Below are 22,699 nucleotides of genomic sequence, written 5' to 3' on the forward strand. Positions count from 1 at the left end.
GCGAAAACCATTCTATTTGAAATGCCATTGTTCCCTTTTTGCCTTTCTATCAAACTCTATAAAAATATAGACCTATTTCTGTGTTACATTCTGCCGCATAATTTAATATTAAAAGAAAATTGTTCTATGCTGAGACTATGGAAGAATAAAGATGGTTCCGTTCTATTGTCCTCTACGCCGACACTTGTACTACAGCTGGCAATCACTTTTCTTGAAATATAAGGATAGGAGTAGGCTTATGATTGACCACCCAGCAGCTTACTAATGAGAGGCATTACGATTTTAATCTCAGTCTCCAGCAGTGCAGTTAACTTTTAACTTGTCTAAATCCAAACATCGCCACTTTAGCTAACGAAAAGGTCACTTCGCCAAGCAGTTCAATTCACCCTTTTCTTTAAATAAATTATGAAAGCGTTCTCAGTAAGCAATCTTAAATCTTTATTAACTTTTTTTATTTAAAATAAAGTAAATTGAACTGCTAGGAAAATCAACGTTGGCTAAATATTTCAATTTAAGAGAAAAGTTGAGTTAAGGCTGACTACTGGAGATGCTCTTATAAACCAAAAGGCAACTTTAACTTTCTTTTTCATTTTTACAGACTGTATAAATATCCAACCATGGTTTATAATCATTTCATAAAATACCAATACAAAATAAGTAACTCTAGAATAGAAATATTGAAAAAACCCAATATTTTTTTATAGAAACAATGGCGGGACTCTTTTTTGTCACTTGGAATTAAGACCATTTAATCATTCAATTTTAAGCCACTGCAACTCAACAGTAATTGGGGTTTTTTCTTAATATCTAGAGTACTTGAGTACTTTTAATGACGAAATTTCTTGGCAAATGGTCAATTGGATTTAGCTCAGTAATATATAAGTATGAATATAAGATACTTTCTGCATTGATGCTCTGAAATCTATTATTCATATAGAACATATAAAAGCAAAGACTTATCAATTATAGACTCCAAATAATACTAAAGTAATGCGTTTTTTATTTAAAGAACGATTATTTCTTTCTTATTGAAATCATCTGGAAATCCAAAAATACAATCAAGACATGTTACATGGCTTGTGTTGAACACTTGGAAGAAGAGATACATCCCTCAAGGATTGATTCTGATACATTCCAAACCCACTGTACACTTATAGCCTCCATTTATCAAAGTCTGCCTTTTTTTTTTGTTAGTAAGACTTATTGCAAAAGCGATTTTATTGATAGAGGGATCTTGAAAGTTTAAGCGTTTTCGCCTCCGATAGAGTTTGTTTTGATTGACATGTAACGTGTAACGTGGGATATAAACCACATTCCCTTAAGAAATTTGCGAATTGTGTTTGCATATCTGTGAACGCTCTTCTTTTTTTTTCGAATTGACGGCGAGCATCTTCGGCGGTTTTGAATGTATAAGTATAATAGACGCGGATAAGGTGACTAGCAAGTAATATATCAATTTTAGTCGGTCTACTAAGACATTGTCATATCGGAATGTCCAATTTGAGACGAAGCCTTTTAATTGTAGTGACCTATAAACCAATGATATTTGTAGCATCCTTGACAGATTTTCTATTTCGAAGTTAAGCTTCAACAAACTTTTGATTGCCTTTTGGGATACGACGCATAATGAGAGTAGAAATGTGTTTTAATTTCCACCAACGATGATAATAGTAATAAGCTTTAATAATAATCAATGACTGACTTTGGAGACATGAACATATGTGTATGTGTATATGTATGTGTATCTGGATACATTATTCAATGTATTATCATAAAACCAAAAGCAATTCTCAAGCACTATTTTATATCCTTGGTTTTATCCTTCGAATGTCACTATAAAACGAAAGTTGCAGCGCAAACCATAATTTCTACACTCCATTCAAATACTAATCATACCTATTCACAATTGCTTTATTATACTGTTTGGGATATTATATTGTACTTTATTGATGCGAGTTATTAGTATCTTGAATGTGTTCTTATTGTCAAATACAGCCGATAGAATAGTTTTATTCTGATCGCCTGCTGAATGGCACGCGACGATGGTCTTTGGTAGCATTTCTCTTGCGTCGCTTCTCGAGAATCTTGTCCATATTCTTTTTGCCCAATTTGTTGTATCTGTCGACAAGGTCCAGCTTTCTCTTTTCGGCTGTATAGGCAATGTGATAAGGAGTCAGTACACCATTATGACAGTATTATGATACTTGTATCTGATACTTACAGCGCTTGAGGTAAAAAGGGGTTTTACCCTGTTCAACCAATTCAGCCTCAACCTTCTTTCGCTCACGTGCCAGCAACTGCTTTCTCTTGGCCTCTTTCGCAGAGTATTCACGAGATGTCTACAATAATTCCGTTTAGGATACCACCTTGGTGCCAAATGTGACGCTTACCATTCTAATTAATGCACTCTCTAGTTCAGCACGAGTATCTGGATCCTTTTCCTTCTTAATTCTATCTCGGAGCATCGCTTGTTCGTTTTGTTTATAATCATCCAAGAAATCATACGACTTTTCAAACAACTCCTGGTTGAATTGTCCTGACATTTTATCAAAACGCGGATCTCTTCGTTTCTATTAGACAAAACAGTTTTAGTTTTATTTTTAAAAAAATGATATCCTTATTAAATAATAACACATTCACTTCATCCACTTACTTCTGCAGCAATTGGAACAACCTCTCTAAATCGACCGACAGCTCTTTTTGATGACATTTCCATAGGACTTTTTTTAAAAAATAATAATAAGAAAATCTATATTATGCATTTTGTATATTAGCCCATTTTTACCTGTGTTTGCTGTCTCGTTTCATATCTTTTTTTGTTCGTTTCACACGGTCTCCCTTTAACTGTTTGGATGCCCCCCTGAGATCTTTTAATATCTGAGCCTTTGACACAGTTCCTTTTTTCTTTCTTGGATCTTCTTCCTCAGACTCTTCGTCGGACTCTTCATCAGATCCCTTGCTTTTTCTAACTTTGTTGAATTCCTTCATTCCCATCTTTGCTTTTATCTCAGCCAGCTGCTCAAAAGAAACATGGGCAAGACCTTTTGCCATGTTGAGAGATATTAAGACTTGGTATGTTTAGATGCATACAATACATATACATACTTCTCTTCAGTTGTGCAAGTTTGGCCTTTGGATCTACCTTGCGCTCTTCTTCTGATTCTTCTTCGCTATCTTCCTCCTCGTCATCGTCTCCCTCTTCACTTGTATACTCCTAGAGTAATTGAGGTCTCAATGTTAATGGATCTCCAAAGACTTGGATGCATTTCTGTGCGTCTTGCCTCTTCGTTACTACGGTCAATTTCCTCGTCGTTTTCGTATTCGTACTCTTCTTCAATGTCGGATTCAATCACCTCTTCATGCTTGGCTGCTTTTGTTCGTCCCATGTTCAATTTATCTTTCTTTGCTTAAGAAATGTCAAAAAGTTTTGAGCATAAAAGGATAAAGCTAATTTAAAACAAGCCACAATAACCGTCCTTTTCCTATTTTAGTATTCCCTTTATCTTTGGAATCGATCATTTTCTTCAACCATATTTTATACTAGTTTTTAGGACAATTAAAAAAATTAAACTGGACGATTTGCACTTATGAGTTGGACAGTAACTAGAAAATTTTCGGGTATGTGACAAAAGGAAAGATAGATAATTCCTTTTGATTTTGTGGAGGATGATTAATTCCTAGAAGTCTGATTATTTAATGTAGACTTGAGAAATTTTGCAATAGTTGAAGTGATAAGAGCATCCACAGCGGTATGGGGGAAATAAATGTGTATTTTGGAACGAAAAAACAAATTTAATAGCGGTAGACAGGTGAAAATATTTTATTGTGGGTCTTTCTAGGCCTTGCGCATTTTATCTAATATGTATTTTGAACTAATTTTGAACTTTTAGTCTGTCCACACCAAGTCTTATTCCGTATATGGCTCACGACAATTCAGAGCAAAAACATTTGTATTCTCGTGCAAGGTTGAAGGCCTATATTTAATTAATGCATTTTTGTCAGAATTACTAGATATTATTTGTATACAGCTTTCATAACTCCATACAGGGAAGAATACACTTTGAAATATTTTTTCTTCTTCTGTGAGAGCATGAATGATTTACAGCTTCAAGGACTCCTATACGCTTTTTTAATATCTGCTTCTGCTAACTGTAATTCTAATTGGCGGTTATTAGGACAAGAGAGCGACCTTTATGTTTCTTATTATGTAACTAATTATTACTTTCTCAATCTTTTTCAATGAGATCTGCACGTCATCCGGAAGCGCCTTCCATTCCTTCTTTGCTTGCCGGAGCTTCTTCATCTGGCTTCACTGAATGTCACTAAAAAGTGAGCACTGTAAACCTTTTGATTTGTCCTCATTAGACAAATCTAAGATACTATTTAAGACATTACTATTTTTTCAAAAAAAAGGTGTGAGTACAATGTGGCACAACATTAGCTTTCACACAGTACCTGATAGTGGTTTTAGATGTATTATCTAGGCTGCGATACTGATTGCCTTCATACAACGCATAGGCTTTTTGCTTAATCAAAGTAGCTACGCTTTTAGAAAAGGCTTCCAAGCACGTTTTTTTTTCTTCAGGTAAGCTCTATATGTCTAGCAGTAAACAATTGGGCTCAAGGGTTTATAGATAATTACTATTTTCCCTTTTAGCCTCTTGCTTGACCTCGTCTCAGCTCTCTATTTAACAGGGCGCACAGCTGAATACTTTGTAGTCAAAAGAAAAAAGTCAGAGTTACATGCTCCTCATTTTCAGAGTAATCTTCGGGACTTTCTCGGCTAGACCTCTATCAATTGGGGGTGAATGCGTCCGATTGGTTTATTGCCGATAACGGTTTGTTGACACACCTTGTAATGCAGCAAGCCCAGATAACTCAAGATCCGGGTATTGCACTGTTGCTGGATCAGGAGAAGGCGTACGATCAAGTGCATCCCGCGTACCTTCGACTCACTATTTCCAAGCTTGGTCTGCCGGTCGTATTTTTTAATACCGTGTGCCTTTTCTTCTCCACGTCGGCAGTCTTGGAATTGCAAATCCTGGTAGTCTCTATAACAGCATATTCTATCTGGCGGGCCCACTAGAATTTTGTTTTTGAGGGAACTCCTTTTCTTCCTAGCGTGATGGCTAACAAAGTCTCAAGCTGGATTTCGCAGAATCGGTCATTGGGCACTAATGTTGTCAAAAATAATAGCTGGTTTCTACATTTGTTACCCCATTCTTCCCATTGACCACTTTTCTCTCTCTCTTTCTCTGCCCTCACATGCATAAGCACAAAAAAACCAGTAATGGCCGCGCGACAAGCACGGCTGCTCTACCAATAAAAAATACTTTAAAAAAGAAAGAAAAATTGGGGGTGAATGAGAATGGGTTTAGGAATACTAAGATTTTTTTTTCAAAGGATACCTTTGTTGGTACAATGACTCTTCGGTGGTAGCATCTATTATATGAAACAATCAGTGAATGACAAAACAAAATTGCCTTTATCAAGAACACTATTATTTTACCTTGTGTTTGTTTATTGTTTTCTTTCCTGCGCCTCTGATATTATTGCATGACATTTTTGCTAAAAACTAAATATATACTTAAAAGGTTGTAAACGCCTAAAGTTACATGTTTCATCTAAAGCCTATTTTACTAGAGGAGGTGTTATCTAATGGAAAAAGTGCGACTGTTAAAAAATAAAGATTGGACAAACCCAGTAAAAAACAAAGCACTCCGGCAGCAGTTGTGGAAACTTATCAATTGATGAGAACATCATACTGTGTCAAATATAAGAAAAATAAATCCTCATAAATTTCAATCTTTTTTTTTTAAATAAATTCGACCTTTAAAGATCGAATAAATTAATTACATATACAATAGACACTCCTGGCTACCCTATACCTTAATTTGAGAGTGAGATAATAAGCTTGATTTTGAGGAAATAATTAATGGAAAATGTTAGTGGAAAATTAGGAAATTCGTAATTTTCCACATACATTTTCCACTAAATCGCGTCAACCGAGAAAAACGTATAACAATCATTGGAAATTACATCGCCGTTTCAATTGAAAATGGATAAAATATTCAATTTTCCACTAGATAACACCTCTACTTTCTAAATCAAGACACTTTGTTTTGTTTTTCTAGTCACGAGCAAAAAAAAACAAAAAACAAAAGCAAAGCTCTGAAAGCATGTATTTCCTTACAGACTCTTTCTCTTTTCCTCTTTTTGTTTCTTTAGAGGAATACAAAATAAGGTATAAAATCAGCGAAAGGTGATAAAAAAATGTTTTTCTGATTAATAATCTAATTATTGATATCTTGCGAGGACAGCGAAGGGAAAGAGTAGAGAAAGGGCATCATATAAGATATCGTTTGCCAAGGGACGAATACCTTCGAAAGCCGAATCAAGCAAATACAGATCGGCTACCGGCAGTTGGTGCCGAAAGAGGGTTTCCAGGGATGCTAGGATCCATAGACTGTATGCATTGGGCCTGGAAAAACTGCCCAACGGCTTGGCACGGTCAGTACACTGGCCGGAAACATGAGCCAACCTTGATCCTTGAGGCCGTTGCTTCTCAAGACTTCTGGCTGTGGCATTCGTACTTTGGGCTCCCTGGCAGCCATAATGATATTAATGTTCTTGATCGATCTGATGTCTTTCAAGAAGTCACTGAAGGAACAGGCCCTGTTGTGAGTTACAACATTGGAAGCAAGACATATGACATGGGGTACTATCTCGCCGATGGAATTTACCCAAGGTATGCACCATTGGTAAAAACCATATCAATTCACGTATTAGCAAAGGAAAAGGTAACATATATTTGTGTACTCTTATATTTATTCTTATCTTAACTAACATTTACTACTTAAAATTTTATAATCTAGCTGTTTGCTAAAAAACAAGAGGCTGCAATAAAAGATGTTGAATGGGCTTTTGGAGTACTGCAGGCTCGATTCAACATTGTAAAGCTTCCTGAAAAGTTGTGGAGAATTACCGACTTAAATATGATAATGAAAGCATGTATCATATTACATAACATGATAGTGGAAGACGAACGCGGCGTGGATGGCCTGGACATGGTCTATGAACAAAGCTTGACGGCAATAGCGTTATCAGACAGAGTTAGTAGAAGAGCAACTAGTGAAGACGTTACTAGAGGAACCTTTTCTGAGTTTGTCGCAAGATATGGTGAAGTTACAAGCAGAATCAACCATGCCGAGTTAGTAAAAAGCCTTGTAAATAACTTGTGGAGTATGACAGAAAATAAGGAATAAATAAATAATTGTATAATAAAGTTTTATGTTAAAAAAGTGCAAAAAAATATTCATCAGAAAAAGTGTTTTCTTCATCACTTTAAAGCTCTTCAGCTCCTTCTGCTCAGCGAGGGGCTTGCTTTTGCTTTAGCAGAACACAGTGGCGTCCTACTGGATTGTTGATGGTGTCTGTATCCATCATAAAATATTTCACGCCTAGCATCTCCCTGAAGTTCTTGTCCTTGCTGCTTCCAGAACGCCGGGCTTTTCTTTGATCATCCACCAGATCAAAAAGAGCCTCCTGAACCTTTCTTTTTCACTGCTATGCGTAAAGGATTCTTGCTTCAGAAATTTAGTTTTTGTATATATAGAGATTAGATATCAATCATAACGTAACCAATTTTTTAGCTAGGATATTACCATATCTAGGACATTAACACCACTTTGATTGCGTCGCTCAACTTGAGCCACACAGCCACAAAACTTTGCTACTTTGCTTTGGATATGATTCCAGTTGGATATCAAAGAGCGAGCAGAGCGGAACATACAGCTCGCATTGATATTTTCGAGGTAGTTCATTCCAATTCTCTCCCACATTGTGGTATCCCTTTGATCTTTACCCGTTATTGGGACTTAAGAAATAGCCAGCAAGGACTGACAAATATGAATATCTTCCAAGTAATTCCAATTGGCGTTACGGCTACTGGTAGACATGGGAACAGGTACAAGAGAAGATACATTATCGGTAGAGGATTGCAAAGTAATGCTGTTCATTTTAATGAGTTTAGCAAAGTATAAAGAAAATAATTCTCAGAATTCATATCAAAATCTGCCTTCAGTTTATATTGTCAAAGGTTTTAGTAAAGTTCGAAACATCCACATCCACATCCACATTCACTTAACATTTCTCATAAAGATTTTAGTTCTGCACTTCGTATAGCAAGACCACTGTGGATGAAAAAATCTAAATAATTTATTTAATTTATTTAATCTATTTAATTTATTTAATTTATTCAATTCTCATATGCCGCTGTGGATGCTCTTATCTCAACAACTTGAAAGCCCAATTTGGCAATATAGTTAAAATGTTTCTGAACTTTACGTAGAAATCAAAAGAAGAGTCTTCTCGTATTCGAATTAAAATGACACGAGAGAAATACACTGAAAAGTTTATTAAAGAATTGACCAATATAGCCCGTGACTCAAGTGTATAGTAAGGTCGAGCAAGCATCCAAAAAAGAAACGTGAGTGCCAACTGACAGTATAATGTCGCCTGAAAGTATAAATAAAATTTAAAGCTTCACCTCAATATACCCAGCAGAATACAAGCCCAAACAATTGTATATATATATGGCGTCAAAGTTAACACCCAAAGCCATTCAAAAGCGCTCTACAAGCTCGCTTGATTGTGCCAATTAAGCAACCTGAAGACGGCTCATTGCTTCCCAATATGGTGTCCCTTCATATCTGAATATACTACTTTGGGTGCAGAAATAGTAAATTTTCATATCTTAAAAAAATCACATATGAAAGGGAAGGAGAATATTGTTTGGGAAAAGGACGTTTATTTGAAGAAGAAGGCAACGAAAATTCAATAGGTAAAAAGGTTTGCATTGTGAAAGCACCATCAAAACATAGCTTAGCATTATTCGGTATGAATGAAATTCAACCTAGAATACTGTACGGTGAAACTTTGAGCAAAGAAATAATAGTACCTCATCAAAAGCCAAGAAAACCAAATATTTCACTTTAAGGTTATTGCTCTAGAAATTTGATACAATCGTCGATTTTTAGGATAATGTACTGTAAATAGTACATAATGCTGTTTAGATAATATCGTATATGACAGCTTTTGTTTATCAATATTTTATACTTTTTTGTTATATTTGAATATGTATAAAGTCTTTATTTATGTTTGTTAAGATTATATATGAAAGATTATTGTAAAATATTTATAAAGTTTGGATAATAATGTAAGAAAAAAGCTATGGTTTATACTGAAAAAAATGTTAGGCTAAAAGGGTGGAGGATAAAAGTCAAATGAAGAGGGGAAGCTTTGACGACCTTCAAATCCCTCAGGTCCACCATGTATACCGTGTATACCATGTCCACCATGTCTACCATGTCTACCATGACCGCCGCGACCACCACGGCCACGACCACCAAATCCAAAGCCTCCGTGCATGCCATGGCCACCGCGACCACCAAATTCAAAGCCTCCATGCATGCCATGGCCACCGCGACCACCAAATCCGGAGGCTCCGTGCATGCCATGACCACCAAATTTACCGTGTTTACCGTACTCACAATGACGGGTATGAGCAAAACCCTCGCCAAAGGCTTCAGAAACACCATCTTTTGCACAGGGAGAGTGATGGTTGTAATGGCAACAGTTATCTGTCAAGGTTACAGAGTCACAAGAGTCGTTATCTGTATGTTTCGTATCTGAATTTAATGATGGAATGGGGCATTTCTTGAAACTGTCTTGGCAATCGATGTTGTGTTTTCCGCAATGTAAAGCGGCTTTCTGGCAGAGCATACAATCAGTACTCAGGCATGGCTGTGTTTTTGTATCAAAATTATGGCCTTTAGAGTTAGAAGATCCAGGTTTCTTATAGTGACGCTTGTGGTGAAAATCATGATGATGATGTTTGCCCTTCTTGTCACTTTCTGGGCGTGTGGTAGGTGGCTCGGCCTTTTCAGCGGAATCGGGGAGATTTTCAGCGCACGGATCATCTTTAGCAACATCGGGACGATCTTCCGGTTGTCTAGGACGGGAACCTCTGTGTCCACGGTGTCTGTGATTATGTCTAAATGCATCGGGATGCTCGGGACTATCATGCGAAACATTTGAGGGATCAAATCGAGGGCCACCTTTATTATGACGACCGTGCTGTTTATGTTGGCCTTTACGCCCGTGGCCGTGATGACCATGTATTATGCAACCATGGCTAAAAGCGGCAGAGTATGAACAGGGGGTATTTTCAGTATCTTTAGAAGGAAACTCATGCTTTAAGTTATAGCGGGGATTATGAGCGAAAGTCCACCCGAGGTGGTGGAATCCGTGGTGTCTACGTTTGTGGTGCCATCCGGTACAGAAATTACAAGCAGATTGGATAGGGGGCTCAGAAGAAGTTGGGTTTAAAGTTCTCTCATTTGTATCAAGTGGGACGGTATTATCATTCTGGGGAAGGCTGTCGTTGACACAGTCGCTCTCACTTGAAGAAGTCTCACTTTCACTCTCACTCTCAGAAGATGTACTTTGATACTCAGTACTCATTAGTGCTAGCCAGCGCTCGAAAGATGAAAGGTCCACTGAATTGGGATGCTTAAGAAGAACGGTTACTAGATTACCGATTGCATACGAGACGGTCGAGCTGTTCTGAAGTGTAGGTTGATAGGAGTCAATCATGACACCTAATTTCTCAAATGCGATCGAGGAGGAGATGTCTGTGATCGGCTCGCCATTGTCAATGTTTACGGATTCAAATGTCTCGGACAGGGAACGGGTAGCATTCAGGGCAGCGGTAGGGTCACTCCAGATATGGACCTCTTTACAGTCAGAATTCAGCAGATAGCGAAGTCCCTCATCATCAAAAAGAGAGACTAATAGACCCTCAGGGTTTGAATAATAAAGAAGATTTGGGGTAGATTTTGGAAAATGCTCATTTAATATTGAAAGAAGAAGATTCCATGTTGTTTCGTTGGGCAGAGTGAAGACAGCGTCCTTTCTCTTAATAGTCACTTTGAATTGAGTTGTCATGGTGAAGTGGGAAGAAGAAGGGTTGATATCGAAAAATAGTTACTTTTTGGTTTCCATTTTATACCTTTTTTTTCTGTCCTCTTTTTGTTTAAACAGGTGTTTGACATATATTTTTATCATTATACTGCGGTTGATTTCTTGGCATTGATTTCCACATTTGACAAATCCGAATGGCCGCGCAGGTAGAATGAGAATGTTAAATGCAATACACCATTATTACCATGCGAAAATTAAATGCCCGTGTGTTCTCTATTGATGAGTTTGAGCCTTGAGAATTCATATGGGCAAAAATTGTTAGTTCTTGGACATACTACTATAAGCTTTCATAAAGTTGATTTATTAACAATATGCGATAGAGATATAAAGTATAGAAATATTGTTTAGGGTAATAAGCATAGTAAAAGCTATTCTTGCTGCCTACTAATGTACAAGATTCAAGTTTGTTCTGGAAGAAAATATAAAGAGCCTATTTTGATTTGGTAACGAACATTTCACTTTCGCAGTGATAACCTTTATCATTCTCGCTGTAAACCAGATACAGTTATTCAAAAAAAAATGGCACAGGCACCGAAAAATTAACATCGCTATTTCTAAAAATAAATATGGCGTATTTGAAATCAAACATTATGGCCAAGAAATATTTTAGGTGGTTGCCTTTTATTCAGAATTGATAGCTTTCTTAAAAACGGGTATCAGAGATCAGACTCTGCGGCTACCAGAATATAGCATGTCTGTAGAATACAAACGTTCATACAGTGCATACATAAGCTTTATTCTTAGAGATTGCGATATTACCCTTTCCGTACTCCGTGATATTATCGTTTTTCTAAGACAGTGCAGGCGTACCGAATCTGCGCGCATCTCAAAATTTTCTCCTTCCTCCCAAATGTATGGGAGCCAATCGCTAAAACATACTCTTATGGAACATACTTCCCTAAAAAGGTTCAAGCATTTTAACATCCATTTTCTTCTATAGTCTCACCTTTTTTTTCAATAATGCTCCTTAGAGCCCAAAAAATATCAGCACTAAAAAGAAATGTATCATTACATAATGTTGCACAGATTAAGAAATCCTTGGCCTTATATCCATTGGGTTTGGAATATCAACTAAATAACGCACATTAAAAAAAGGGAGGTTTTACTCTAAAAAGGAATTTTTGCCTATTGATGGAAAATACAGCGTTTGCTTAACTTTGGGGGACATTTGTCTTAAACATGATATTATTATGTCTTTTCAAAAGAAGACCAAGATGTGATAGATTTTCTTTATTATATCAAGTATATCTTTGGTTATATCATATAATATTAATTATTTTATGATTCATAGACTACCTATAACCGAGGTTTGAATGTACTTCATTTACTATATGGTTTAAATACAGTAGTAATTAATTTTCAGGAAATCGACTTTAAAGGGTAGGGTAAATGAATTTACAGTTATCCAATCAAAAAAGATACTAATATTTCTTCAACTTAAGAACACATCTAGGATTATTCATTTCGTAAGTCTTGTCAATTAAGTAGGTTGTTTTCAGTCCAAGTCATGATGATAGTGTCAGTACGACCCAAAATCAGCAAACAGATAAGCTTTGTTATATAGTAAAATATAAAACTTTAAAACGTATACACTCTTTCTTTCACACAATTTTATTGCTGTAGTATATGATTATTACTGTAAGAATATAATGGCACTTCTATAGTGTAGGGGACAGCATGATACTGATAATCTAATTAAAATCCCTCTAATTTCTATGTTGTCTTGGTTCGTTTTATTAAGCCTGTACAAGTTTCCAGCGGACAAGTCGTTCCCAGTTTGACATGCGTGCCTGATAAGCCCAGAGCCCGAATTCAAGAGAACGGTACTCCCACCATGCAGTGAAAAGCTGTTTCAGCACATTCCAAGAAATACCGTAAGTTGCGATACTGTCAAACAAGCTTTTCTTGGCATCAAGCCAAACAGCCTCAGCACAGTATCTGCCCATAATAATATATGTCATATGCTTGGTAACTGAATCACGCAATGTTTCATCCAAGCAACGTAATAAATCGCTTGTTTTGAGAAGAAGTAGAACAACCCGAGGAAGTCTGGCCAATATATCTGCGACCTTAAGTAAGAAGTTCTTTGCACGCCCTGACACACGTTGAACTTCTATGTCCGTTCTGTTTGAAGACAAATCGGCGGATTCAATCGTTTCCCATTCTCGGCCTGTTAAAAGAGAAGCAAACAGCCTGTGTGCTTCAGGTCTACACCCGACACGCAGAGAATACTTTCTAATACCATCTTCGTCGCCTCGGATCAAAGAAGTCCACAGGTGGGCATAATCTGTTCGTAGTTCCTCTGTCAGAATACGATAGAGACCGTGGTCAAGTAAGACAAGGTCAAAGTTGTATTTGGACTTAGGGTCTTTGGCAGGTCTGATAAGAACGTTTCCAGGATCTAACATTATTGTGTTAGTGATACATATTTATATGCTTAAAGTCATTTAAATGATAACATACGAGGATCACAATGCAAAAACCTAAAATTTACCACGACAACAAAATAAATAAATATTATGATAAACAATTAAATACATTTGAAAACCTACCCATGCAAGAACATCATCTTGGAAAATATCTCTGTCAATTCTGTAGAGACAGTACTTGGGTCGATGTCATGCTCTTTCATATATGCGAGATCATCGATTCGAGCACCTTCGATAACTAATTGAAAGTATACTTAGCACTAATCCTTGGATTGATTTATTACTTACACTCCATAAACATAATTCTTCGCTGTGCCCACACAATATCGGGGATTACAAGTGATGTTTGATTTTGGGCACGTTCTTGGGCAAAGTTCTGTGCTACCTGCTGTGCATTAGATGCTTCATGAACAAAATTGAGTTCTTGGGGTAATGATTCTTTCATCTCTTGGAGAATCCAGTCGAATCCAAAATCGGGGAAGGCTTTCTTGATGTACCCCATAATAAATGACACAGTTCCCAGATCAACTTTACAGAATTCATCTAGTCGTGGGTGTTGAAGCTTGACAGCAACCCAGCCATCGTTGCCTAGGCGTACACCATTTACATCAGGACGAAGACGGGCCTTGTGAACTTGAGCCAAAGATGCTACGCCAATAGGTTTCCAATCGAACTCTTCGAATATTTCATCAATTGAATGCCCATAATCAGACAGGAACAAAGCCTCGATGTCTTCAGGAGAAGAGGGATCGCATCTGTCTTGTAATGCAGACAATGTTGATGTCCATTCGAATGGTAATATGTAAGCCATTGCTGAGATGTGTTGTCCGAGTTTAACGTAGATTCCACCCAGTTTCTGTAACCCAATAAGTACTCGCTCGGCACAACGTTGATCGCATTCCTTCTTAGCCTTAATCTCTTCTTCCTTGCTAGAGTATTTTTTAGAAAGAGTCCATTTGTAGTCGGCTGCTACTCTTACGCCAATACTGGTCGAGATTCCACTTCGTTGGATAGCAAATATAACATGTCGGAATCGATCGTCTGTTTCGTACAATGCTGTACCTGCCACTCCAGCAATGACACCAGTACCTAACATAAGCTTGAGAAATGTCCTCGGCTTTTTAGGTGTAACAATGGCTGCATTGGAGTAATTGTGTATTGAGATCTTTGGTTGAAGTCTAGAAAACGACTTTTCCCGGAGAAGATGCTTGTAATTCTGCAGTAGAAGCCTCGAGTTAGCCATTGAAGATTAGCAAAAGAAGTCTCTGAGAATAAAGAACATTTTTTTATAAAGAGCGGAGATAGCTTTCTCGGTTCCAGATAAAAGTAACTTATTTTACAATAAACACACTATACAAGGCGTATTTTTGAGCTACTAACCGTTATGAATGGATCTTCTTTTCAAATAAACAGTACAGAAAGGTATTATTAATCTATTAGGGATCACAATAAACATTTTAACACTATTTATTTATATAATTTATGCTCGATTTTTGAAATATATATATATATACCAAAAATTCGCCTTACAAATGTGTTTTATTGTATTTCTTTATCAAAATAAACAATGAATTCCCACTAGTAACTATAAGGAAGGTGTGAAATGGCAGAACATAAAAACAGGGCATTATACTTTATAGGCACTGATTAGTTTTTTATAAGCATCATATTTCTCTAGTCTCTTAATAGAATCCAAAGGATAATAAGAACTACGACGGGAAAATATAATAAGTGGCAAAGACATTAATAACCACATTATAAGTATTTCAGTTACTGCATTGGTGCCCAAAAATTACATGTGTACTTAAAGTGTTTCTACTTCAAATCAAGACAATTGGTGTGGACAGACTAAAATTTCAAAAAAAAAAAGGACAAAAAAAAGGGTAAAACAACTTCATCCAGAACTTAGTCAATCAGACTAATTTATGGTGTCCACACCTTTTTTTAAAAAAAGTTCAAAATTAGTTCAAAATACATATTAGATAAGATTGTGCTTATAATGCCGTCACTTTCATTAAGTGAGAACCTTTTATTGCGAGTTTTTCTAGACCTCTCATTATATGGCACATCTTCTCCATAAAAAAATGCTTCTCTTCTCAATCCTAGTGGCAATGGAAGAAAACTAGCTAATTAGAGTCGATTAAACTTTTTGCCCTTTTTTTGAACTTTTTTTGAACTTTTTTTGAACTTTTAGTCTGTCCACACCAAATATATCGAAAAGTTCAATCAAATCCTCAACCCTTGCCTATATCGTCACTCTCAGAATTCTAATAGTAACCTGCTATGGTATTCTAAGGGAATATTACAGCCAGTACCATTCTTCTTTTGCTAGTATTATGGATATACTAATTCAATTTCTGTAAAACATGACTTCGTTACAGTCTGAGGATCATTGTAGAATATAGATCTAGCTGCTATTTTGAACTACTGGCAGATTATTAACCAATTGCGATATATTAGTACGATTCCTGATAGTTTAGCGAATTAATTTAATATTATTCTTCCTAGTGTGTGGAGGATGGGACATTGAAAAGGTGTTCTTATTTTCGAGCTACAATGATAAAGAAATAAGAAACATTACAATTAAAACATAAAAAAAAGGAAAAGTATTGCTTAATCAAAAGTCAACCTTAAAGCAGCCCTTAAGTCCACCCGAAAAAAAATGCTTCCAAAAATCACAAAGTACTTGTGAAATACACAAGAAAATGTTGTAATATATTTATTGTACACTCATCACATCTCTTTTTTTTTCAGCTTTCTATGTATAATTTGTATATATATATATATATTTGCTGTTCCTCATAATCTCCATTTTTTCCATGATGGAGAAGCTACACAAAAAAATCCTAAAGGTTATATTCCGCGATCGGTATATCGATATGTCCGGAAGGTTCGGGACAGGAAGTTCCCGGACTGCTACGTTTCAATGAAAATCTGGCTGTCCCAGTCTAATGTCCTAAGGACTGACCAATCTGTTGATGATGTGACTGCTGGGTGAGCAATGGTCCAAGATCAGCAGTCCGATTCAAGAATTTCGGGAGGTTCAATATAAAAAAAAAGAAAAATATTTCCAAGCCAGCTATCTTTACACGCCAAAGTACACCGAGATGTCCCAAAAGATTGGTGAGTCTAACGCGCCCAAGGTCTTATCTACCAATCCTCACACTGCTCCATTCTAGCTATCCTCTCTGTCTACGACAAGACCGGCCTCCTTGAGTTCGCCAAGGATCTTCACGCCTTGAACGTCCGCCTTCTTGGCTCAGGTGGAACTGCAAAGCTTGTTCGTAACGCTGGTATTCCTATTGGGTACGAACGAATTCAGCTATGTCATATAGAAAGCTTTGATTAGTCTCTAAATAAAAGCGCACAATAGTGATGTGTCTGAAATTACCAAGGCTCCTGAGATGCTTGGTGGACGTGTCAAGACACTCCATCCTGCTGTTCACGGTGGTATTCTTGCCCGTAACATCGAAAGCGACGAGAAGGATCTTGCCGAACAACACATTGAAAAGATCGATATTGTTGTCTGTAACTTGTATCCCTTTGAGGAGACTATTGCTAAGCCTAATGTCACCATCCCCGAGGCTGTCGAGGAGATTGACATCGGAGGTGTCACTCTTCTCCGTGCTGCTGCTAAGAACCATGCCCGTGTGTCTATTGTGTCCGATCCTTCTGACTACAAGAAGATCATTGATGAGCTCAAGAAAGGTGAAATTACCCAGGAAACTCGCAACACACTTGCCTTGAAGGTATAACATCGAAATAAAGAAATAGAGAGTATGAGTGAATTTGGAGGGGATTAAAGGGATCATTTGGGCTGAACATTTTTTTTTAAAAAAAATTGTCTACCAGGCATTCAACCAGACCTCCGACTATGACTCTGCTATCGCCGACTACTTCCGTCACCAGTATTCCAACGGTGTTGCCATGCTCCCTCTCCGTTATGGTGCTAACCCTCATCAGAAGCCTGCTCAGATCTACACCAAGGAAGCCAAGCTTCCTGTTACTATCTTGTCTGGCTCGCCCGGCTATATTAACTTCCTTGATGCTCTCAACTCCTGGGCACTTGTCAAAGAGCTCAAGGAAGCCACTGGTCTCCCTGCCGCTGCTTCCTTCAAGCACGTTTCTCCTGCTGGCGCTGCCATTGGTGTCCCCTTGACCGAGACCGACAAGAAGGTTTATCACGTCAATGATCTCAAGGAGCCATTGACACCCTTGGCCTCTGCCTACGCCCGTGCCCGTGGTGCTGACCGCATGTCCTCTTTCGGTGACTTCATTGCCCTTTCTGATACTGTTGATGTTGCTACTGCCAAGATTATCTCTCGTGAAGTTTCTGACGGTGTTATTGCCCCCGCTTATGAAGATGCTGCTTTGGCCATTCTCCAGAAGAAGAAGGGTGGAAAGTACTGTGTTCTCCAGATGGACCCCAACTACGAGCCCGAAGAGAAGGAGATCAGACAGGTCTATGGCCTTTACTTGGAGCAGAAGCGTAACACAGTCAAGATCGATGCTTCATTGTTCACTAACATTGTCACAAAGGACAAGAACCTTCCCAAGGAGGCTCTCCGTGACATGATTGTCGCTACTATCGCTCTCAAGTACACTCAGTCTAACTCTGTATGCTATGCCAAGAACGGTATGGTCATTGGCCTCGGCGCCGGTCAACAATCCAGAATTCACTGTACTCGTCTTGCCGGTGACAAGGCTGACAACTGGTGGATGCGCCATCACCCCAAGGTCCTCGCTCTTGACTTCAAGAAAGAAGCCAAGCGTGCTGACAAGTCCAACGCCATTGATCTTTATGTAACTGAGCAGACTGGTGAGGGTGTTGAGCGCAAGGCCTGGGAGGCTCACTTCAACACTGTCCCTACTCCTTTGACCGCTGCAGAGCGTAAGGAATGGATGGCACAGCTGAAGGACACTGTCGTATCTTCTGATGCCTTCTTCCCCTTCGATGACAACGTTTTCCGTGCTCGCCGCTCGGGTGTCAAGTACATTGCTGCTGCCTCTGGCTCCGTTCAGGATGAAGCTGTTATCGCCGCTGCTGACTCTAACAACATGGTCTTTGCCCACACCAACCTCAGACTTTTCCACCATTAAAATATCTTTCATCTTCATCTATCTTTTAATCCAAAAGCTCTCCTGTATATCTTTTTAGTCTTTAATTCATATAATGAAAAATATGAAAATAAATCACAGTTCTCAAACTGTCAAATCTTTATTTTATTTTTTGCTTCTCTTTTTGGTCTGTGCACAACTCATGCGAAGGGATTTGGTTTGAATGGCCGCACATGACATCACGACCTTTCTCTCTCTTTCTTCCTCTCTTCATCGCCCCTATATCCTTCGATTTTCGCTCTTTTAAATAAAAAGGTTCCCCTTCATCTGATCATCATTATACATCATGGGTCAATCTGGATCTCATCTCGAGGATATGGTGAACTCCTCAAATTGTGTGTATATTTTACTGGAAATATATGTATATTGATACTTCGTAGCTAATATTAATATTTTCTTCTTTTTTCAGTCTCTGCGGAGGAGATCCAGCGCCTCTACAAGCGTTTCATGAAGCTTGATAAAGATAATTCGGGATCTATTGACAAGGAAGAATTCTTGGCGATTCCTCAGATTGCCAACAACCCATTGGCTACTCGAATGATTGCCATATTTGATGAAGATGGTGGCGGAGATGTTGACTTCCATGAGTTTATTAAGGGTTTGAGCGCGTTCAGTGTTCGAGGAAACCAGCGCGAGAAACTTCAATGCAAGTACAAGTGTATTGAGCAGGAGTATGATTATTTTTATTTTTTCCAACACTTCTCGGTCTTATTTGGTAGTTGCATTCAAAGTGTACGATATGGACCGCGATGGATTTATCTCCAACGGTGAGTTGTTTTTGGTGCTCAAGATGATGGTTGGAAACAACCTCAAGGAGAACCAGCTTCAGCAAATTGTCGACAAGACCATCATGGAGGCTGATAAGGATATGGACGGAAAGATCAGTTTTGAAGAATTTATGGTTATGGTGGAGAATACGGATGTGGCAAAGCAGATGACCCTGGAGAGCTTTTAAGTTGGAGGGCTGTGGAATGTATATTTATTTTTTTGCTATTGTTCGTGTCATTTATCCTCGAAACAACATATCAATAGAATACGGGCAATTATGCACATAAGGGAGAAAAGGAGATCTGTGGTATCAGTCAAAGAAGTGTTATGTACAGATTGAAAAAAAAAGTGGAAAGAAAGAAAAGACAGAGAAAAGAGAAGCTTTTTTAAGCACTGACTTGCACCTCTGAATGGCTGCTTGTGCTGTTCGTTATCGATACTGCATCTTCATCCTCTTGGCACACATCTTCTTCGTCTTGAAGAGCTAGTGCTAGGGCAAGCGAATCTTCCTCATCTTCACTGTCTCCCATTTCTTCATATCCCAGGGAAGCTAGATCTAGCTCTCCGTCTGCTTCGCAACGGGCGAGAAGTTCATCAAACCAGGTTTCGAGACACCGGTCACTCTCGTCCTTCATCTCCCGCGCTCTAGTGTTCGTTTCATCGGCCGAAAGATGTTCGATCTGTAGCATGACACCTCTAAGAGTTCCCAAAAGTTCAGCCGAGATCTCGCCTGTCGAAGGAGTTGTTCTAATCTCTGCAAGGACGTTTGTTAGATCAGATAGTAGATCGTCCTGAGGCTCTTCCGGTTGTTCATGATGTCTTTTGTGCGATGCAGATTGGACTGGCGAAGGCGATCGACTACGCTTGCGGTTGCTGAGATCTGGACGGGTCGGCATATTGGTATTTGAGAAAGAGTGTTTATAAAATGTATATATATATATATATATAAAGGCGAGACTGGCGATCTCTGTGTATATTTATGTATATGCAATTTAGCTCTTTCCTGTCGTGCGCAGATCACGACAAGAGGGCAGGAAAATAGGCATAATACCCCATTCAAATAAGGGGAGCCTTGTCATTGAGACGAATCGGGTCTTCATTGTGGCTTGCGCCAATCAAGCGGGAGAAAATACTAGTTAATGTGTATAATAATCATAAGAACTGTACAACCTTGTCTTCACTTATCCCAAAGCCCAAAAAAGAATAAAAATAAAAAGAAATAATGCCAAAGTAGAGCATTGGCCACTATTATACAATTTAATTTCTAGACATACTATCTAATACGATTAAAACGAGATATACAGTAAGTGTATAGTAAATAGATTCCATTAATTAAAACAATTATATTGGATCAGCAAAATTCTTTGTATTATCGAGATGAATGCCAACTGAAGCATTATATGCCGACCATATCTGACTGAGTGCTACAATGCTCTTGCTCTGCTCATTCATACTCTAAAATTAAACATTAGCTTGCGCATTTATATAATCTATTTATGCAAATTGTTACCTCCAAGCGTTTGTTCAATTCTAGTACTGTGCTGTTGAGTTTATTCTAATCAAACAGGTTATTGGTACTATCATATACAGTTTAATTACATACCACGTTAGCTGCAATTCGGTTTATCAATGCATTCTGCTGTTGCTCATGAGGATTCTCCATTGTCTCTTTAAGCCAATGTGATGCACTTGCAGATTCGATCAACAGTGAATAAAATTCGTCGTTCCTTTGTAGAATGGGACTGCACCTTTTTTTTGGAGATAGAAAAAGTGACTTTATTGTTTAAAAATGCTTGATTTTCGTGATATTTGATCAATCTTTTTAGGTAGCTTTATGAGTGAAACTGAGAACTAAGTCAACATTTGTAATATGGTTATATGATGTTTTTGGTTTAATAATAGTACTTTTAAATATGAGAGAGATAATAAAAACTAGAGTAATATATTTATGTATGTGTGAATAAATGGCTAATTTGAGTAAGGCAGGACTTTTTTTTTAAGAATAAAGGAATAAAGAAAAAGAGCGGAAGGTTTAGATAAATAAAGCACTAACAGCCGCAAATAGGGTAACTCCTGAGAGAGAAGCTGTCAAGAATCCGCTTGCTCCACTTGTGGAGGTACCGCTTGATGAGCTGGGAGTGGGACTGGTTGCATGATCGTGATCATGAGTATCGGCAGTAGTGGAATCAACAGAATTAGCTATCACAAATGAAGCTGCAGGGCTACCGGTAGAGGCATTGTAAGAAGCAGTTCCTGGGATACCAGTCCATTCTGTGGATCCGACAACACTAAATGAAGCAACCGAATATTCAATAATTGGAAAATGAGATAATTACGATTTGCGTGTTACTAACCATGTTTGGACAATAGGGAAGTATATAGTAACATTGGGAGTATTGGTCAGATCAACTTGGGGTAATGTGAAAGTGAGGCCAAATTCTTCAAGTCCATCAGCAGGAACATAACCACCAGTCCAAGAAAAGCTGCTTACAGTCTGGTTGACAGAGACACCATTAACCTGAACAGGAGTATCAAGCTTTGTATATTTTACATCAAGAGTCTTTAAACAACAACAATAAAAATGGTTAGATGGCAAGCTTTATTTGAGTAAGTCAAGTAATTGCTTTTACATACCCAATTTGAGACAGGCAATGGGGTAAGAACGACAATTTCACTCGGTACAGACACACTCAATCCAGTAGTAGCGGATCCGTTGCATCCATGAGGAACATGGAAGCTTCCATTGATACTTTGACCGGGCTGTATGAATAATAGTACTGAGTATTAAGCACAGAACAAAGCACGTGTGGGCTTATTTTGCCATTACCTGTCCAGTGGAAGGGGATATACCAACATGGGCATTACAGACGAATGCCATTGCGGCCACAAAAGCAAGGACAAGAGAAGGTTGAGGAGACATGGTAAGGAATACGAATAGACTTCTGTGATGAAAATTACTAAACATCCAAATATTCGTCTTTATATACACTTTGATCCCTTTCTATAGCTTTGGAACAGCAAAATTCCCTCAGGGCATGAAAACGCAGCTGGGCCAATCGCGTGTGTCTCCAAGGAAACCGCATTGAAAAAAGGTACAATGGTTGGCGCCGACCTAAAAAAGATTTACAAATACAAAGAATGTCAAGAAAGCGTGTTACCTTCAAAGAAAAAAAAAAGAAGTAGCTCTGTAATACCATATGTAAAGTCAGGCGATTGGGTCTTTCTTTTTATGTAAAGCATATCTCTTGAATTGTGAGTAATATTTTAGATAGAGAAGAAACTGAATAAATATATGATCCTTTTTGCTTTTGGATCGAAACGGTCACGCCAGCCGCCAATGC

General features: G+C 38.0%; 7 protein-coding genes across 7 annotated transcripts; 3 read left to right on the forward strand and 4 right to left on the reverse strand.

The window, feature by feature from the left end:
- Positions 1 to 2,009: 2,009 nt before the first annotated feature.
- Positions 2,010 to 2,728, reverse strand: PHYBLDRAFT_118022 (hypothetical protein; the record flags this gene model as incomplete). Its single annotated transcript, XM_018428614.1, has 4 exons — positions 2,010 to 2,149; positions 2,222 to 2,339; positions 2,385 to 2,570; positions 2,654 to 2,728. Coding segments are annotated over 4 exons (519 nt in total), but the record flags the coding sequence as incomplete, so codon positions are not given.
- A 5,020-nt stretch (positions 2,729 to 7,748) lies between these two features.
- On the forward strand, positions 7,749 to 8,458 carry PHYBLDRAFT_68252 (hypothetical protein; the record flags this gene model as incomplete). The annotated part of the gene is made up of 2 exons (XM_018441915.1): positions 7,749 to 8,036; positions 8,351 to 8,458. The coding sequence occupies 2 exons, from the start codon at positions 7,749 to 7,751 to the stop codon at positions 8,456 to 8,458; spliced, it is 396 nt and encodes a 131-aa protein (XP_018285922.1).
- Positions 8,459 to 12,779: 4,321 nt separating this feature from the next.
- On the reverse strand, positions 12,780 to 14,568 carry PHYBLDRAFT_117989 (hypothetical protein; the record flags this gene model as incomplete). The annotated part of the gene is made up of 4 exons (XM_018428611.1): positions 12,780 to 13,444; positions 13,507 to 13,526; positions 13,596 to 13,710; positions 13,761 to 14,568. 4 exons carry the CDS (start codon positions 14,566 to 14,568, stop codon positions 12,780 to 12,782), a joined length of 1,608 nt encoding a protein of 535 aa, XP_018285923.1.
- A 1,996-nt stretch (positions 14,569 to 16,564) lies between these two features.
- PHYBLDRAFT_136654 (hypothetical protein) lies at positions 16,565 to 18,697 on the forward strand. The gene is made up of 4 exons (XM_018429803.1): positions 16,565 to 16,595; positions 16,652 to 16,778; positions 16,846 to 17,221; positions 17,325 to 18,697. Exons 1-4 carry the CDS (start codon positions 16,580 to 16,582, stop codon positions 18,570 to 18,572), a joined length of 1,767 nt encoding a protein of 588 aa, XP_018285924.1. The 5' UTR covers positions 16,565 to 16,579; the 3' UTR covers positions 18,573 to 18,697.
- A 153-nt stretch (positions 18,698 to 18,850) lies between these two features.
- Positions 18,851 to 19,648, forward strand: Pp2B2 (calcineurin regulatory B subunit). Its single transcript, XM_018443046.1, has 3 exons — positions 18,851 to 18,925; positions 19,000 to 19,236; positions 19,310 to 19,648. The coding sequence occupies exons 1-3, from the start codon at positions 18,877 to 18,879 to the stop codon at positions 19,543 to 19,545; spliced, it is 522 nt and encodes a 173-aa protein (XP_018285925.1). The 5' UTR covers positions 18,851 to 18,876; the 3' UTR covers positions 19,546 to 19,648.
- Positions 19,649 to 19,744: 96 nt separating this feature from the next.
- PHYBLDRAFT_150971 (hypothetical protein) lies at positions 19,745 to 20,254 on the reverse strand (the record flags this gene model as incomplete). The annotated part of the gene is made up of 1 exon (XM_018432583.1): positions 19,745 to 20,254. One exon carries the CDS (start codon positions 20,252 to 20,254, stop codon positions 19,745 to 19,747), a length of 510 nt encoding a protein of 169 aa, XP_018285926.1.
- Positions 20,255 to 20,669: 415 nt separating this feature from the next.
- On the reverse strand, positions 20,670 to 22,291 carry PHYBLDRAFT_188887 (hypothetical protein). The gene is made up of 6 exons (XM_018439577.1): positions 22,186 to 22,291; positions 21,993 to 22,118; positions 21,713 to 21,918; positions 20,962 to 21,646; positions 20,869 to 20,913; positions 20,670 to 20,813 (listed from the first exon to the last, which is right to left on the reverse strand). Exons 1-4 carry the CDS (start codon positions 22,276 to 22,278, stop codon positions 21,391 to 21,393), a joined length of 681 nt encoding a protein of 226 aa, XP_018285927.1. The 5' UTR covers positions 22,279 to 22,291; the 3' UTR covers positions 20,670 to 20,813; positions 20,869 to 20,913; positions 20,962 to 21,390.
- Positions 22,292 to 22,699: the final 408 nt, after the last annotated feature.

This window comes from Phycomyces blakesleeanus (genome assembly GCF_001638985.1).
Source record: "Phycomyces blakesleeanus NRRL 1555(-) unplaced genomic scaffold PHYBLscaffold_27, whole genome shotgun sequence".
Classification (NCBI taxonomy): domain Eukaryota; kingdom Fungi; phylum Mucoromycota; class Mucoromycetes; order Mucorales; family Phycomycetaceae; genus Phycomyces; species Phycomyces blakesleeanus.